The 16,612-nt window shown below is 55.0% G+C and overlaps 1 protein-coding gene across 4 annotated transcripts in view; it reads right to left on the reverse strand.

Annotated features, from left to right (window-relative positions):
- Casz1 (castor zinc finger 1) overlaps positions 1 to 16,612 on the reverse strand; it is a 146,633-nt gene that overhangs the window by 41,527 nt on the left and 88,494 nt on the right. For 2 of the 4 annotated variants that reach the window (XM_050153379.1, XM_050153380.1), the window contains exon 4: positions 11,267 to 11,305. The exons of 1 other annotated variant lie outside the window; for it this stretch is intronic. In XM_050153379.1, coding sequence (XP_050009336.1) covers positions 11,267 to 11,282 — 16 coding nt within the window. In that variant the 5' untranslated portion in view covers positions 11,283 to 11,305. Of the gene's footprint in view, positions 1 to 11,266; positions 11,306 to 11,702; positions 11,928 to 16,612 lie in introns of those variants that run through there. One more of the 4 variants, XM_050153378.1, reaches the window with a different exon arrangement.

A 16,612-nucleotide genomic window follows, 5' to 3' on the forward strand; every position in this document is an offset into this window, starting at 1 on the left:
TGACACTGGACATTGCCCTCCTCAACCCCAAGCTCACCTCCAGATGCCCTTCACAGGACCCTGCCAAAAGAACAAAGAAGGCCCCAGTTGTTTCTGTATCTCTCTGTAAGAGGAACAACTGTTGCTAGCCAGGCCTTTCTGAATAAACCCAGCAACTGTTTGCAGTGGAGGGCAATTTTCTCCCTCTGCCTTCTGTCCTTGTCCCAAAAAGGAGAAAAAGAGATTAAGAAAAAAAAAAGATGGGGGAAGAGCCATACCAAGCCCCACAATCTCCCTTAACCCACTCTCAAGTCTGTCTGGAAATGTTATGAGCACAAAGAGGGCACAAGGACAGCCACCTGCTGTCCCCGACAACTGGGACAGCCGCAGCTAAGGGACAGGCTGTGAGATCAGGACCCAAAAAAAGGAGGTGAGAAAGTGAAGCAAGGGGGGATGGAGGGAGGCAAGGGGGGTTTGCAGAAGGACAACAGGAAAGATCAAAGCCAAAGAGGGTGGAGGGCAGTACCTGGCCAGGAATGGAGGCCAGGCAAAGCGGAAAGGCAGGGCGCTAGCTCACTCATGCTCACTCACGCTCAGTGGGATAGTGGATGTGCTGGGGGTGGAGAAGACAGAGAGAAGATGACTGGAGAAGAGGGAGCGAGGTCTATTAAAATCCTCTCAGTGCATAACACAAAATGTCAGGGTTTATAGCTTCATTCTTGGCTTTGCCGGGACTGAGAACCCTGAACAGAAATGTCACCGCTTGTCATGTTTAATCACCTGCTGTTTGTTAACACCTCCCCTGCAAGGAGCCTGTCTCAATCTGCCCCTGAGACCCCAAGGGACCTGGAAACTGAAAACATCCAGGCTCCTTCGCAGGGGCTCTTAGTCCTGCCTCAGCTTCCTGATGGAGGAGCTACCTTCTGCTGCCATCCGCAGACTCCCAAGGAGCCCCAGATGACGCTTCTCAGCAAGAGGGTCATGACCCCACTGGTGTGAGATGGTGAGCTTGGTGTGGAAGAGGCAGGCACTTCTCCTGCCCTCCAGCTTAACCCACCTGCTGCCTCAGCCTGAAGCCAAGGGAAAGTTAGTCAAGGAGGGCCTGGAATTCCCTTGTGTCAGCTGGAAAACCAACAGCCACGGACATCCAGTGTTTCACCCCCTCCTCTCCAATCTGACCCAGCCACACCAACTATGGGTCTGGCTCCCTCTTGGAGCACACATTCTCAACTCCCCCAAGTATCCGCCAAGCTGCCCTAAAGACACTGAGATGTTCCCTACCTCCTAAAATAATATGGTCCAATCTGGCCAAGAAGTCAGGTCCTCTCAAACCCATAAAGCAAAGAGGGGACAAACCTGGTTCAGGGATCAGGCTGAGTCCCAACCCATCACCCAGCTGTTTGCAAAGCGGCCACTTTGCTCTCTGTGGTTCCCAAGGAAACACCGTGAATTGCAGCAACACAGAGCAGTGGGACACTGGACCGACTGAACTCGTGAACTGAGTGAAGTGGTCTCTGAGTGGTCCAGGGGATGCATCCCCTCCATCCCTCTCTGCCTTTGCATAAGCACACAGGACAAACATGAACCTGAGGACTCGCCTCCTAGGAGAACCACAGGTCTAGACTGCGTCCACAAGCGCTTTGGTCTGCCCTGCCCTGCCCACTTCCACAAGTAAGAGTGACCCACCCTGGCAGCCCTCCCTGCGGACAAGGGAGAGTCCCTTTCTCAGGAGCTGTGAAGGAAGAAGGCCTGCAACAAAATCAGGTTTCCTGTGAAGCCTAACAGCCATTTGCATCAGCCACTACACTGTAGGTGGACCCAGGGAGGAACCCAAGGGGACAAGGGGACTGTAATGGGATCTGGAGCCCTTCAGGGACACAGGCTGAATAACACAGTCGGTACCCAGGGATGTAAGCTTTGTAATTTTCCCTCGACATTGCCATGTGGAACAGTCCCTCAGGGAAGCCTGCTTCCCCCCTGGCAAGGAAGTTCCATACTGTGTCTGTCTCCTGGCTTTTAGGAACAAGTCTGGCAGTGACTATGGGCCTCCTGTTTCCCCACCTGTGTTTTCTGGTTTTGGGGTTTTTTTTTCCTCCCTTCGGTGCTAGAGATGGAAGCGCGGGCTTTACAAGTTCTAAGAGAGTAGCTCGACCTCTAGGCTACATCCCTTCGCACCTGTGAAACAGACCAAATAGGCTGAACCTTGTCTTTTTCTAAGAGAGATGAGCATTAGGTGTGATACTCATTCTCGGTCTCTCAGAAGGAAGGTGCTGGGTAGAAGCCCAGAGGACGTGTGAGGTCAGGTGGCTAGTGTCCTCTCCAGATGCCCTGATCCATCTGTGTTCCACAGAGAGAGGTCTCCGTGTTAAAGGCGTACAGAACCATTGCTAGAAGAGCCCTTTTCTATCCCCCCCCTCAGGCCTCCAGGCAATGTCTTGACCTGCCTGGGTGGCATCTATGTGCCCACTTGAGGACACGCACACTGTCCTCAATGCAGCAGACCACACAGCAAGCCTGGGTCAGGGCAGAGTAGTATCAGGGGGAGTCAGTTGTAAGTCACCCCTCCTGCATAGGACATGTTTAGCTCTGGAGTTCCCTGGCCTCTGCAGGACCACAAGGGAAGGCTGATCAACTCTCCTTAGCTGGTGGGGCCCCGGGTGTTCATAGAATGCTGGTCTGTCTAGTCCTGGGTAAACTGGAGTACTTGACGACCTCACCTCTGCTCACTGTGTTGTTCTGAAGGGTGGATACCCTGCCCAGACTCTGTGTGGGATCTGCTCCTGAAGCCCCTTCTTCTCGGGGGAACTGATGCCCCTGACAATGAGAACCCAGGCTCTCCCACTGCGGTTTCTGAAAGCTTCTCCTTATCATTGGCAGGTACCATGAACACGTGGGATGTGTCTTCTACCTCAGTAGACCATGGTGCATCCCAAGGGGACACCAGAAGTGGGGCCTGGGCTTTGGGCACTTCCAGGTCTAGAGTTAGTGGGCCTGAGATCTTGGATTTATCAGACGAACAAGCCTCCTGGCCAGGCGGCCTGCTGTAAGCCTTCCATTAATTTACTATTAGATAGGAAACTGCTCCTCACCCAGGAATATAAGTTTTCATCTTATTTTAAGTTGGATTCTTAAAACAATTACCAGGGCATCTGGCGATGACTTCACCATACTACCGGGGCCCTGCAGGGAAGAAAGGCAGCCCTGAGGCTGCACAGGCCCTGCTCTGGCCCCTAAGGGGACTCAGAGCCCCAACCTCCGCTCCTGATCCTGAGAGAGCAGTGGACACACTATATCTCTGAACCCTGCCATGTGTGGAGAGGCTCCCTCCAGTACCACCTGCCCCCTGAACCCGCTGGTGACAGTTGCTGAGAGCTTCAGCAGCTGGTGCCGTGGGAGCATTTTCTATTTTTAATTGTTTGATCGGAATATTAACTCATCTAGGCCTGCTCCCAAGGCACAGTTCCCAGCCAAAGGGTTTCCCCCGTTTCCCACACCTTCTTTCTCCCCTCGCTAGTCAGAATCAACGTTGAAATTAATAATCAGAGACACACAGGCCTCTGTGAATTTGCCAGAGATCAGCGTATAGAAGATTTAAAAGAAAAAAAAAAAGGCAGCCTCCTCCATAACCCAGACACCTTAGAACTGGTCCTGGCCTCCTGTGCCCTCTGTGAATTGACCCTGGGCTCCAGGGCAACAGTGGCTGCTCCAGAGCACACAGGCACAGAAGCTCTGACACCATCCTCACACTTCCTGGCATTTCTCCCTGGCCAACAGAGCTCTTTGCCCTGGGTCCGGACCAGCTGGGCAAAAGGCTGGCTTTTTGTTGGAGCTTTTCGGCATCCACTTAGAGGAAGGGAGCCCTCAGGAGAATCGGCCAAGGAACTCCTCTGCGGTGACCACAAGGATTGGCCCATCTACCAAGGGCAAGTCACACATCCAGCCTGAATGGGATAGCACCTGAGTCTGGGATATACCACTGCTGAGGGAGTCCGGCCCTCTCACCTTCACCTGTCCCTTCTCAGGAAAGGTCTCCCACCTAGACCACGCACTCCTGGCCTCTTGGCCCTCCTCCCTCCAGATGCCCTTGGCTCCCACCGCTCTGCTCTTCCCTCTCAAGGTCATAGGGCCGTCCACACCAGGAATATTTACTCACCAGACTGGCCCTGTGAGCGGCACTCACCACAAATATGCTTTCTGATAAAGCTTGGCAGAAAAAATTCTAGAGCTCAAAACAATGTCAGAAATTAGCCCCCACCCCCGGCTGGCCTGGAACAGGTCATGCAGCTCTCTGGGACAGTCCTGGGGAGCTCTGGTTACTCTCCCTCTCTCACTTAGCTGCTTCCTGCTTTACCTCCAACATACAGCCTGTTGCCAGGGCCTTGGGGACTGGGGACTAAGCTGAACTGGGTCTTGGGAAGTAGTCTTCCCATAGCCTCCAGAGGCCAGGGCCAGGCCAGGCAGCCTCTACCTTGGCTGCTCTCTGGGCCGTCTCACCTCACTGAGCCCCCTCCCCCCACCCCGTCCTCTCTCTGTGCACAAGGGCTTTAATGTTTTTATTACCTGTTTGACTCGCTGCCTTATTGCTTCTCCCCTTAATGGGGCCGTAACCGTGGAAACGAGGAATAAACGGCCACCAGAAAATGAGATGATTAAACAGGTCACCCTGGCAAAACAAACTCAGCTAAGGAACCTCTGGGGGTGGGGAAGGGAGGCTACCCCTCCCACACCCAGAGGCAGAAGGCCTGGACCAGGGCTGCCCACAAGCCCAGAACACTACTGGGGCAGATACAGTAGGGCGCCCCCTGCTGGTCAGCAAAATACCCAGTTAGTACTCAGTGGGCCAGGCCTTCTGGCTTGCTGTGGCTTTGGGCTCTCAGGCAGCAGGGAGACCGTCGCTGCTCAGAGGAAAATGAAAGCAGAGACCTTGCAGAAGACGCCTTTTTGGGTCTAGTGATACAAGTCTTTCTGGAGGCTTGTAGGCACACTCCCTCTCAGGAGTCCACTTAATTCAAAGACAGAGCCCCATAGGAAAAGCTCAGCTGTGGGAAGTATGCTATGGGAATGCCTGGTGTCCGTTCCCTTCAACCCAGGCCATGAGACAGGCTTTAGGAAGCGGTCTCAACAGCCAAGCACTTAGGCCTCTAGCAGGGCTGTGGGACCAGAGGAGACCCCAGAGGGAAGGCCTGGGAGACATGGCTCTTCCGGTATGGCCCAAATATTCTACCATAAGGCAGAGCTCTGAAACTCTGGCAGTCTGGGCTGGTCCCTCATTCTAGCCTTCCTGCCTATACTGGTCAGACAGTAGAGAGAACCTAGCTTAGAGCAGAAATCCCAGCGTGAGGTCTACTTGACAGGAGGGGAAATGGGATAGAAGGCCTATAGCAACTTGGCCTCACACTCTGTTACACCCTGTTCCATACCACAGTCATGGCTAGTAGCAGCTGTCTTCATGTCCCCTTGCCCCTCTCACCACCCGTGATTCCAACCCATTCCTTCCTGTAATGCAGGCCCTAGAAGCTCTTGAGAAGCCCAGGCCCTGAGGGAATCAGACACCATTTCCTGCCTTCCTCCTTCTGCCCCACTCAGAAGCTGGGCAGGCACTTGGGGAAGAGGAGTCTCCATCCATCAATTGCACCAGCACTTACGGTGGGAAGGCATGAGCCCCAGCCCCATTCCACGTACTGGGAGGAGATGTCAACACAGCAGCTAATGGTCAGCATTAAGAGCTGGACTGACGGAAGAAAACAAGGCCCTGGCCTTAACCTTCTGGGGACCGAGGCTCATGAACGTGAATGCTGTCCTGGCATACCAATGCCACGGGTATAGCCAGCTCCTCTGAGAAGCAGGCCCCAGCCAGCCTCTTATCTCTTATCTCTTCCTAGGGCCAACTGGGTATGAGGCTGGCAAGGGGCGTGGGGGAGCAAGGTGAGTAGGAAGGGCCTGCCTGCCGGAGCCGGGTGGCCTGGCAAAAAGGCAGAAAAATGAAGTTACACAATGGAAAGTAACTGCTCAGGGTTGAGGGGAGAGGCCTGGGAAAAGTCTAGATGTAGGAGGTTGTCCCTAAGGCCACCCGTTCATGAACATCCTGGTCCTCATTCCAAGTCCCTCATCTTAGCATGCGACAGTACCAGCTCTCTCTGACACTATGCGTGCCTGCAAACTGGGGGCCTGGCCACCCTGATTCTGCTAATTTCCTTAGGACTCACTGAACTAGGGCCTCACCGCCCACCTGGGGGCTCTTTCCTCACAGGGGACGTGTGTTTTGAGAGCCTGAGGTGTAAGATACAGACAGCCAGACACGGGTACACGGGACCACCAGCCTACCACCTTCCACAAACCACCCTGTACGGCAGTCTGCCCAACCGATTCACCCCCACACCCCAGGGCCACTGGCTTCCAGCACCTTTGGACTTGCTAGACCTTGGCTTGACCACCCCGACAGCTGCTGCTTGCCTTGGGGACCCATTTCTGGTAACGACTTTGGAGCGACTTCCCTTCCCCCTCTAAACACGAGGACCAGGAGAAGGGAAAGTGGGGAAGACAGGGATAAGGGGAAGGAGGCATAGAGGCAGGAGTGGGTTGAGCAAGACTTAAAAACCATGGGGCCTGGAGTTGGTGGTGAGGTGAAGAAGACCTGATTCTCTCACGAGGGTGGACTAGCCCACGGTTGCGGATGGAGGGGTGGGAAGCCGCAATGGCCTGGCAGGGTCCAGAAAGAAAAGTCAAGAGCCCCGCCTCATTCCCTGCCTGGGGAAGTGGGCAGGGACTTGAGCCAGGGACAGCAGCTTTAATGAGGAGAGGCTGCAGCAGTGACTCAGCCTTGCAAAGGTGCCTCCATTTATTTTATTTTCCATCATAAAAACTCAAGCTGCAACTCAGCCAGATTCCCTGGCTGTGGGGGGTGGGGAGTCTCTGGCAGTACCAGGGAAGCACACACACACACACACACACACACACACACACACACACACACACCCTGTCACTGCCCCACCACCCCATGCCTCTCTTAAGAGTTTGTGGGTTTCCCTTCACAGGTTCCTACCAGGGAAGAGGGGCTGAGGAGGGGTCTCTCTGGGGCCTCTTAGGAGGATGACTATGCTAGGCCCATTAGCTGGCATTCTGCTGCCCTGGAACCAGAATCAGAGCTGGTTCATAGCCACTTCACCGTCCTGAGCTGCCTGGTGTCTCAAATGCTTTCTGCTGAGGATGGACCAATGATACACTTCTCACCTCACCCATGTGACTCTTCCCTGGATGCCTGCTGCCTCACTGAGCAAAATCAAGTTGGTAGTCAAAGACCTTAAAGGTCACTTGATGCTCAAGTCCCTTCCAGTGTCACTGCTGGGGACACGGCCAGCCTGTCTGAATGGGACCAGGAAACACACCACTTCCAAGACAGCCCATGCTGTGCTCGGCTCTGATGGCTCCTTCCTGCCAAGATGGCACCAGATCGCCCGCCCCCTGCAGACCAGCAAAACCGGTGCCCGGTTTGGTCCCAGCTTAGACTGGTTAAGTGGGTATATCTGGCCAAGTACAGTCTTCAGGAAGGAAAATTGAGGGCGATCTAGTTTACCCAACCCAACAAGAAATCCTTCCAGAAGCAGCACAGACCATTTCCATTCCCTGGTGTGTGCCGAGTTCAGTGCACCTTGTGCTAAGGGGGCTCGTAGAAGCTTCTGCTTCCGGCAATACCAAGCTTTGAACCTCTGGCTCACAGAAGTTCTGCATGCTGATGTTCTGGACACCGGAGCTAAGTGTGGACAGTCAAGTTCTTTGCTCCTTGGGGTAAGACACAACTAGGGGGAGTCTGCTGCCCTTCTCCTGCCTAAGGTTGTTTCCTGGGCCAGCTCTCTTGGTCTCATCTCTCCTGGTCTCCTGTCATTGAAGGCTGAGTCCCATGTGACATGGGAGCAGAGGGTCTGCCTAAGAAAAAGGGTCCTGACCTGGAACCCCAGCAGGACAAGAAAACAGGCCTGGCTCAGAGAGCCCTCCCAGACTTGTCCGGACGACAGGTCTGCACGTAGTCTTCAGTGGGTAGCCCCTCACCAGCTCCTCTGAACTTGATCTCTTGCCTAGTTGGCCCTTCACCCAGAGCAGCCTACTTGGATCCTCTACAGGACAGCACTTCCCTTCTCAAGGGGGGCATTACCGACAGATCCCAGATAATCGAGGGCAAGCTCTTTGTCACAGCTCCAAGGCTCTTAGGTAGCCATTTCTGCCCAGGCTCCAGTGTGTTTAGACCCAGAAATCAGCCTGGGGTGGGGGTGGGGGCTAATCCTGGGAGCTTCCCAACTACAGGACGACCTACCTGTGTTTGAAAGCTTCCTTCCTGCTCCCCCTCCCCCTCTAGTGCCCTCCCCCAGGGAAATCACTCTAAAAGGGCCTAATGGAACCATGTCCTCCTCTCTTCCTCTCTCCTCCCTCCCTCCCTCTCTCTCTCTCTCTCCTTTTTTTTTTTTTTATTAGCATTTGTGGAATTTATTCCCAAACTCTCCTAATCTTCCGTACACAACCATTTGATTTGCATAACCCAACCCCCTCTCATAAAAACTGGCTGCTAGTTTAATTAAAAAATGTAAATTTGCTGTCATCTCGGGGCCTGGTGAATTAGGACGACATCGGCATTTTTTATTGCTAAAGACGTCCAGATTGATCCAGCCCTTGGCTGAACTATGGTGGGGGAAAAGGGGTCCACATGGCCCTTGAGGGTCTTGAGATCCTCCTGTCCCCTCTTGAGAAACCTCAATTCTCCCCAGCCCCTGAATCACTCATGGTCAGAGCCGTTCAGGACCTCCATGTGTCTGAAGCTAGAGGGGACAGTTAACCCCATCTAGTACTTGTTGGAGATCTTGGGTACTGACAATGGAGATCTTGGGTACTGACAACTCTAGGGCTTTTCCCTGCTTACACTGTGCTGAGGCCCTTAGCAGAAGCTACTAGGGCTGCTCCCAAAGGAAGGAAGCCCTGCACTGCCCCGCACCAGCAATAAGCCTTGTCATGTCCCTGTGCATGGGGGAGGTCAAGAGAGACCTTCTGAGCTCCTGAGGATGACAGTGGCTGCCCCAGAGTTGGGCTTAGGGAGGATAGAGCTGACTGAGCCCCAGTCTGCTTCCCCTTTTTGTGAAGTCAGGGGAAAGTGCTTTTCTTCTGAAGTGCTGAGATTAAGTGAAACTCCTGAGATCAGAGAAGAGACGGGAGGTATCACTAGACAACTCCAGGAAACAGAACTTTGACACCACGGACCTTCCCTCTCTGTGTGGCCAGAGTCCAGACTTGGGTCCCACTGGGAGTGCCCTGCTCCAGCTGACTTCCTGGCCATTTCGGCTTCTAGGAAAAGTTTCCAGAGCCTGTCCCTGGAGTGTGGAGAGCAGCGAGTCTCCCTAGAGCCTTAAGATGTCACAGGAGGTTCTGTCACTTGCCTCCTGCCCTGCCATCATGACACTCCCCAGAAGGGATATGGAATCATGCCTCCATGGCAGCCTAGAAGAGACTGGCATGGCAGGATGGGAGCCAGCTCCAGTTGGCACTCAGGTCAGAAGGAAGAGGGTAGGGCCCGCCTTCCAGCTGAGTAATGCTTGAGTCCCTTGTGCTGGCCCATAAGCAGGCTCCCCTGTGCCAGGTAGGGGGTGGTGCCAAACACTGGGCCTGTCTCTGAGGTCTGTTTCTTGGCTGGCATGGGTGGGGGCCCCATTTCTGAAGAAAAGGGGGCGGGTCCTGAAAGGGTGGTGAGGAGACACCTGATTAGAGGTGGAGGCGGGCTGGTTCTCCCTTGGGTGGAGGACAGGGAGGGGCAGGGTGGCAGCAATGGCTTCAAGACACCTTCCTCAATATTCCCAGCAGGGGGCGTCATGCCCTTCCAGGGCACGGATGTGCAGAGACCTCCACATCCCATTATCTAAGAACACACCTGTTCTAACAACTCTGTGAAGGTTCCCTGCCCCCACAACACACACCCCTGACTGCCCTCTGCTGCCTCCTGCCTTACTCTCCTTTGACCTCAGAGAGGCAGCTGCCACTGTATGGGTTCTACGGGACTACACCATGACCTTGGGACGCTCTAATGCCAACTCTAACTAATACCACCTTTCCTTCCCCAAATGAAACAGAAGGGGTACGGGATGGGTTCTGACGAATTATCAGCCTCTGTTGCTCTAAGACACTGAAGACAAGTGCTGCTTTTGACAACCTAGGATGAGAGGGTCCTGGCCCAAAGTTGGTTTCGGTAGAGGAGGCTGGTAGAAGGCCAGAGAACTAAGATAAGGCCCTTCCTGGTCTCAGATCGGAAGATGAAAAGAGAATCACCGAATACAATTAAATCAAACTAGAAAGACACCAAATTCATTAGTTAAACTCTGCCCCAGGCCAGTGGGGCACTAGCTAGTCAGCCCTAGCCCCATGCCAGGCTCCCCAGACCCAGATGTCTAAATGGAGTCTTTGGTCTGGCCTACCATCACCTCCCAGGGTGGGGGCTTTTTAAAAGGGGGGCTGAGAGAGAGAGACAGAGGGAGGGCAGGAGGAAGAGAGAGAGGGGGGAGGGAGGGAGGGAGGGAGAGAGAGACAGAGAGAGAGAGACAGAGAGAGAGAGAGAGAGAGAGAGAGAGAGAGAGAGANAGAGAGAGAGAGAGAGAGAGAGAGAGAGAGAGAGAGAGAGAGAGAGAGAGAGAGAGAGAGAGTGTCCTGGGCCCCTTACTTTGAACTGATAACAGCCACCTCAGCCCACAGATACTCAGGTGAAAAACACTCATTAGCCATAATAAGTAGCTTGATCATCCGACACAGCCTTGTCCCAAATAAATTAAATTCCTTTACCTTGAGACAGTCGCCCCGAAACCAGACTAACCACCTTTCCCAACAGGACGCTGCTTTCAAAAACTAAACCACCCCCCACTAAAAAAATAAAAACACACACCCCATGAGCCACACACACAGAGATCTTTGCAAAGGGAAAAGTGTGCGTCTAAAAAACACAAGAGAAAAAACACGGAGAACAAAAACCCCCACAAAAAACCCCTAAATCCTCTCTGTCTCTGGGTGCCCCCCAGCTCCCTGTCCCCTCTGTTCTTTCATAATGACAAGCATCAAATTAGTCACAGCCACTAAGCGAGTTAACAAATAACAATATCACCATCCAGAAAGCAGGGCAAGCAGGGACCATGGGCACAGACCCTTGGTGCCTGTCCGGTACCCTCGGCTCAGCTGCTAGCTCATTGGGCTAAAAATACTAACTTCCGTCAAAGAACCGAAAGAAAAGTGAAAGAACCTCCCCATAGGTTCCCACCGCCTGTACCTGTTCCAAGATCCATTCTCCGCTCCTTGGTCCCAAACTCTTCGAGAAACGCCATGAAAAGAAGAAGAAGAAGAGAGAAAAGAATGTGTTTAGTGTCTCGCGGGCCCCCCTGTTCCCGCCCGCCTGCTGTCCCTCCCCGCCGGGCCGAGCGCATCCTGGGCTCGGGGGGCGCGCGTCGGGCCAGGCCGGGTCGGGAGGGCGGCGGCGGGGAAAGTTTGCTCCGCGCCTCCCGCTCGCTCTCACGCTCCGGCCCGCACGCTCCCGGCGGCTCCGAGTTCCCTCAACTAAAACAGAAATTGCCCGTGGCCGTGGCCAGGCTGGGGATCGATCGGGCTCGCCAGGCCGAGGGCCTCCCCACTCCCCGCCCCGTCCCGAGCGCTCAGGGGTCGCCGCTCCGGCCCGGCCCGGCCCTCCCCCTCCCGCTCCCGGTACTCACCATAGTCGGAGAGTCGAAAGCCGAATTCACTTAAATAATCAACTTTCATAATACTTAATTAATGCCTAATTGCAACTGATTACTCCCCGAATAACAAGTTGTTTTAAAATCCTGATGTCATTGCTCCTGACGGTAACACTCAGGGTAACAGTTTGGCAGGAGGGAGCGGGGCGGGCGGGAGCGGCCGGGAGCTGCTAGGCGCCGAGGTGATTGGCAGGGCCACCGTGGCACCGCCCCTCGCCGGGCGCGCGCGCGGCTCCGGCAGGTGAAAGACCAGACGCGCCCGCCGCGCGCGCCCGCCCGCCGCGCTCCGGCGCGAAGGTGAATGGGCGCGCGCGCTCGCCCGCCCGCGCCTCTGGCACGCGCGCCCGCCCGCGCTCCCAGCGCACAGGCTCGGGCCGGCTGAGTGACTCTCCAAAGCGCAGAGAGGGAGGAAAGGAGGAAGGGAGGCGGGGCCGGCGCTCGTGGGGTCGCGTGCGAAGGAGGGGGAGGCTGGGGGCGGCTGTGCGGTGTGTGCGGCTGTGTGGAGGAGCCGGGCGCCCGAGCGAAGCGGGGAGATGGCACTCGCGCACACGCGCCTACCTCTGGCCGCGGGCGCGCGCGCACTCGCTCGCCCTCCTCGGCCGCTCGCCCGCGGTCAGCCACCCTGTGCGCGCCCCCGCGCAAACTTTTCTGCGCGGGAGCGAGCGCAGATGTGAGGCTTTTGCGGCACGCTCGCGCACCCTCCGCGCGCGCTCCCGCCCGGTCCCTTCGGAGCTGCACCCGGTCTGCGGGTGGGGCAGATGTGGAAGGGATTTTCTTTCCCTTGCTCGCCCCCACTTCCCTCATTTTGTTGTGGCTATTGGAGTTCGAAGAAGAGAGGAGTCGCGGGCGGCGCGGCTGGGTGTGTCGGGGAAACTCGCATGTCGGCCTTGCGCTTCCCCCGTGCTCACTCCCGCGCGCCGGCCACCGCGCTCCCGCAGGCCAGCCGCACAGAAGTTTCCACCGCTTCGCTCTGCTTTTGCCTTTAGAAAGGACCCTGAGTCCCACCACGTCAAGGCAGGGTATTCCAGTCCCCGGGCCTTTCTCTTTCCTCCTCCCTCTCTTCTTCCCTCACAGTTTCTAGGCAATCTCCTCCGTTGATCCACGTCATCCCTCGAGCTTCCTTTCCATTCCTGAACACAGGCACCCCTCATCCAAGTTGGCCAACGTCCTGACACCTGGTCCCTGGGGACCACACCCTGCCCACTCGGATGCCCCTTAGGGCTGGACCAAGCACTTGTCTTTCTTGACTCTCCCTTTCTCCCTGGGTTTGTAGGTCTCTTGCTGTACCCCCCACCCCACCTGTACAACCCTAGATGGTCCATGCTGTAGCCCTTGGTATTCATGTACCATCTGCGCGGTCGTGCGTGCGCGGTCCTGCAGGGAGCAGGATCTCAGCAGGTTTGCCAACCCGATACCTGTTCTTACTATGCCCAGCTTCCTGTCCCCTGATGGCCCAGCCTGCTGTCTATCTCTCCCTATTGTCCCCTCTCCTGTTGCAGGATGAGCTACACTGCCTTCCGATGAGGGGAGGAGAACAGGCTTCAGCTTTCCCTGGTCTGGGCAGCGTTCAGCAAAATGGCGCTGGCCTATTTTTGCAATATTTCTGTTTTGCAAAGGGAGGGGCCCAAGGAGGCCTTGAGGCAAAGACGTCAAGGGAGTTAACAATCTACTCTTTCTCCTACTTTCCCTTATTTCTCTCCTTTTCTTCTGGCTGTTCTTTAGTTCTAAATGGCCCCGCAAAGAATACGGCATCCCTCTCTTGTTCTGCCACCCTCCCTAATATCTTCTTGGCAATCAGTCCAGGTTGTCACACCCCCTCCATGCTGAAGGCCCATCCCCCATCCCTATATGAAAAGGCCTAACTTTACTGGGTGCCCAGTGGCTCTAAAACCCTGAGTAAGAAAACAGGGCTCCTTAAACCATGCCAGTGCTCCCCAATGGCTAGCCCAGGGAAACCCCGTGGGATCTCTGTTCAGGACTGCCCTGAGAAACCTCTGTGGGTGCTGCTTTGCAACACCCCCCCCAAAAAAAAAACTCAACAAGGAGTCTGTCCCCTTGCAGCTTTGGCTTGTAACAACAGGCAATTAGTCCCACACCCCAGCCTGGTGCGGGCAACCAGGTGAAGAACGAAGTGAAGTCTGGCGCCATGTATGAAGGGGTGGTGATGAAGCCGTCTGCCACACAGAGAGCTCCCTACACAGCCTCTGGCTGGTTCCCAATGTCCTGGGTCTCAGCTGATGATACTCAGGGCTGACCCTCAGGAAGAGGTAAAACACCCCTGGCAGAACAGTAACTTTGTAACCTCTGAAGGTCAAAGGCTGACTAGGAATGGCAGACAGGGCAGGTCTAGGGGAGCAAGGAGGAGTTCACAGATCTTGGGGCCAGCAAGAGGGGCTGCCACAGGTAACCCCGGGAGTGGGGTGCGGGGAGAGCCCTGGGCTTCCTGGGAAGCACAATCAGCCAGCACAGATGGAGTGGGCTGGACTCAGGAGTAAGGAGCCATGTATGGCGGAGGACAGATCCGTGAAGTAAGAAACTGAGACCAACTTGGCACGTCAGGATTTCAGGACAGGGCTGAGGGCTGAAGCATCCGGGATGAGAGTCACGGGTCAAAGGCTGTGTGTTACGAGCCTCCAGATCCGACTGCTCTGTTTCTAAGCGTGTGCCCACACCAGTAGGAGAAGCCTAGAGATGTGGCATCTCTTAGGGCTGTGGCCCATCTATACCTTCCTTACTAGTCTGATGTGACACCTCTGAGACCCTGAGACCAGCCATCGTGAGAACATTCCAGTCTCTGCTGGGCTCCAGGACCTGGGCTCAGAGCCTTCAGGTCTTTCTAGGACACCCCACCCCGAGCAGAAAAGAAACCTCTTTAGCAACTTCATCCAGTCAAGTGGCCCACACCAGCCCCCGCTCTCCCCAGTCAGGTTGCCATGCTGGCTGGCATCCTCTCGCACCCCCAGTGTGCCCACTCATTCTCTCTCCCTCCCGAGCCTGGGGCCTTCTCACTCACCAACCTGTTTACACATCAGGTATCTCATGCTTTATCTGTTCTCATTTTGAATTTGTAACTTTCACATAAACTTGAACAAAGCTGCTTTTGTTCCTGCACCCCACCCCAGGATCCCAATAAACTGGTTCCCTCTGAGGCGACTGGGCCAGGGCACAGAAGCCTTAGCCAGAGGACTGTGTGTGTGCGTGTGAACAAGCGTGTCCGCACCTGCGAGGGCGTCCGAGTATCTGACAGCGCTCCATGGGATGGAGGGAGAATGTCGGGGAAAACAGGGAGCCAACAGAGTATGGACAAGAAGCACAAGGGGTCACAGAAGGGCGGAGCCATTTAATAAGGCCTGGGCCTCAGTTGGGACCAAGCTCAGCCAGCAGGTAGCAGAGAGTGTGGGCCCCGGACAGGCAGGTGCTGGCCCAGGGGAACCACAGAGGAAGAGGAGGAAACAAAGGGTCGGATGGAGCACAGTACAGTGGGTGGCAAAGCGAGATACCGAGGCCACGCTAAGTGTAAGGCAGACACAGGGATCACATTATGGCAGGGTAGGGGCTGGCACAGCCGCACGCTCGGCCCGTAATCCTGTTAGCCAGCAATCTCCATTCCGAAAGAGCTTCATTTCTTTGTGAATATTTGTAAACTAGATATCTAATGGAAAATTATAGGAAAATTATAGTGAAATTCATGACGGAGAAATCCGATTATCCCTAATTCAATTATGCCATCTTAGCCCACACAGCACATTTCCCATTTTTTTCCCATAAATACCGATGCCAGGGGTCCCGGTAATCAAATAAAATTGAAAATCATCTTCCCATTAAATTCAATTAGCCGCAATTTCTAAAGCCTATCAGAGATTTTAATTACTAAATTATAAAATTCTCCAATGCTAAATTGAAACCAAAAAAATTGCACATCCTTATATTTCAGAGAAAAAAAAAAGGGCCAGCAAAATCCTTCAAAAATGTTCTCTTCTGTCCAACTCCAGAGCAGTGTCCCTACCTGGAGGAACCTCACGGTGCCTGCTGCCTCTTTGCTTGGCAGGGATGCAGCCAGGGGGGCTCAGAGGGGAGCACCCTTGCAGGGAGGGGCCCAGACATAGCCACTAATAGAGGAGCAAACCACACCCCTAAGGCTAGCTAGGGCGGTAGCCATCTTCACTACCCTGGCAGCCTTGGTTCCCGAGATGTCCTCAGCTCTGTCTTTCATAGTGAGGCCTCAAACTCGCAACACTGACTTCTTGCTTGGTGAGCTTGGGCCACAGTTAGTGGGGTTCAGAGATAGAAGCTTCTCACTTAAGTGTGCCTCCCAGAACCGCTCCCGGTGGGTCCCCTGATGGCTGAGGCTGGGTCAGAGATGACAGATAGCAAGTCTCTGGGTCCCAGGGATTTCTTAGCGGGTGGGTGTTTCCAGAGTCTATGGGTACTGGCAGGGTACCAGTTTCCTGGGACAAGAGCAAGATCTATGTGGCCCAAATCTGCCTCTCCCGGCTCTTCCAGCACATTCCACTTTCCTTTCCCTCCCCTGAGAAGTCAGCAGCATTGAACTGGTCAGAGGAACGCCTTGCCTCCCGGAGAGACTCTCTCCTACCCCCACCCTCTGTAAGGGACACACTGGCCATGATACCTAGCAGGAGCCCCTCTTCCAAACCACTTACCGGCCTTTAAAGGGTGCTCGGTGCTTCAGGAGAGCCCAGGGAGGTGGCATTGGTGGCAGCATAGGTCTGCCCTGTCTAAAACCCAAGTTAGGTGGCTGGGTGGGCAGCTAGTAGCTCCAGCAGACTTAGGGGAGTCAGCGGAGCCCTACCAGCAGCCTAGCACCCAGGAACAGGGAGCAGGTCTGATCTGCCAGGCAGCCTGGAGTGCCAGCAGGGGAGGCACCC

Source organism: Alexandromys fortis, unplaced genomic scaffold, assembly GCF_014885135.2.
Source record: "Alexandromys fortis isolate MF-2015 unplaced genomic scaffold, M_Fortis_MF-2015_v1.1 scaffold_88, whole genome shotgun sequence".
Classification (NCBI taxonomy): domain Eukaryota; kingdom Metazoa; phylum Chordata; class Mammalia; order Rodentia; family Cricetidae; genus Alexandromys; species Alexandromys fortis.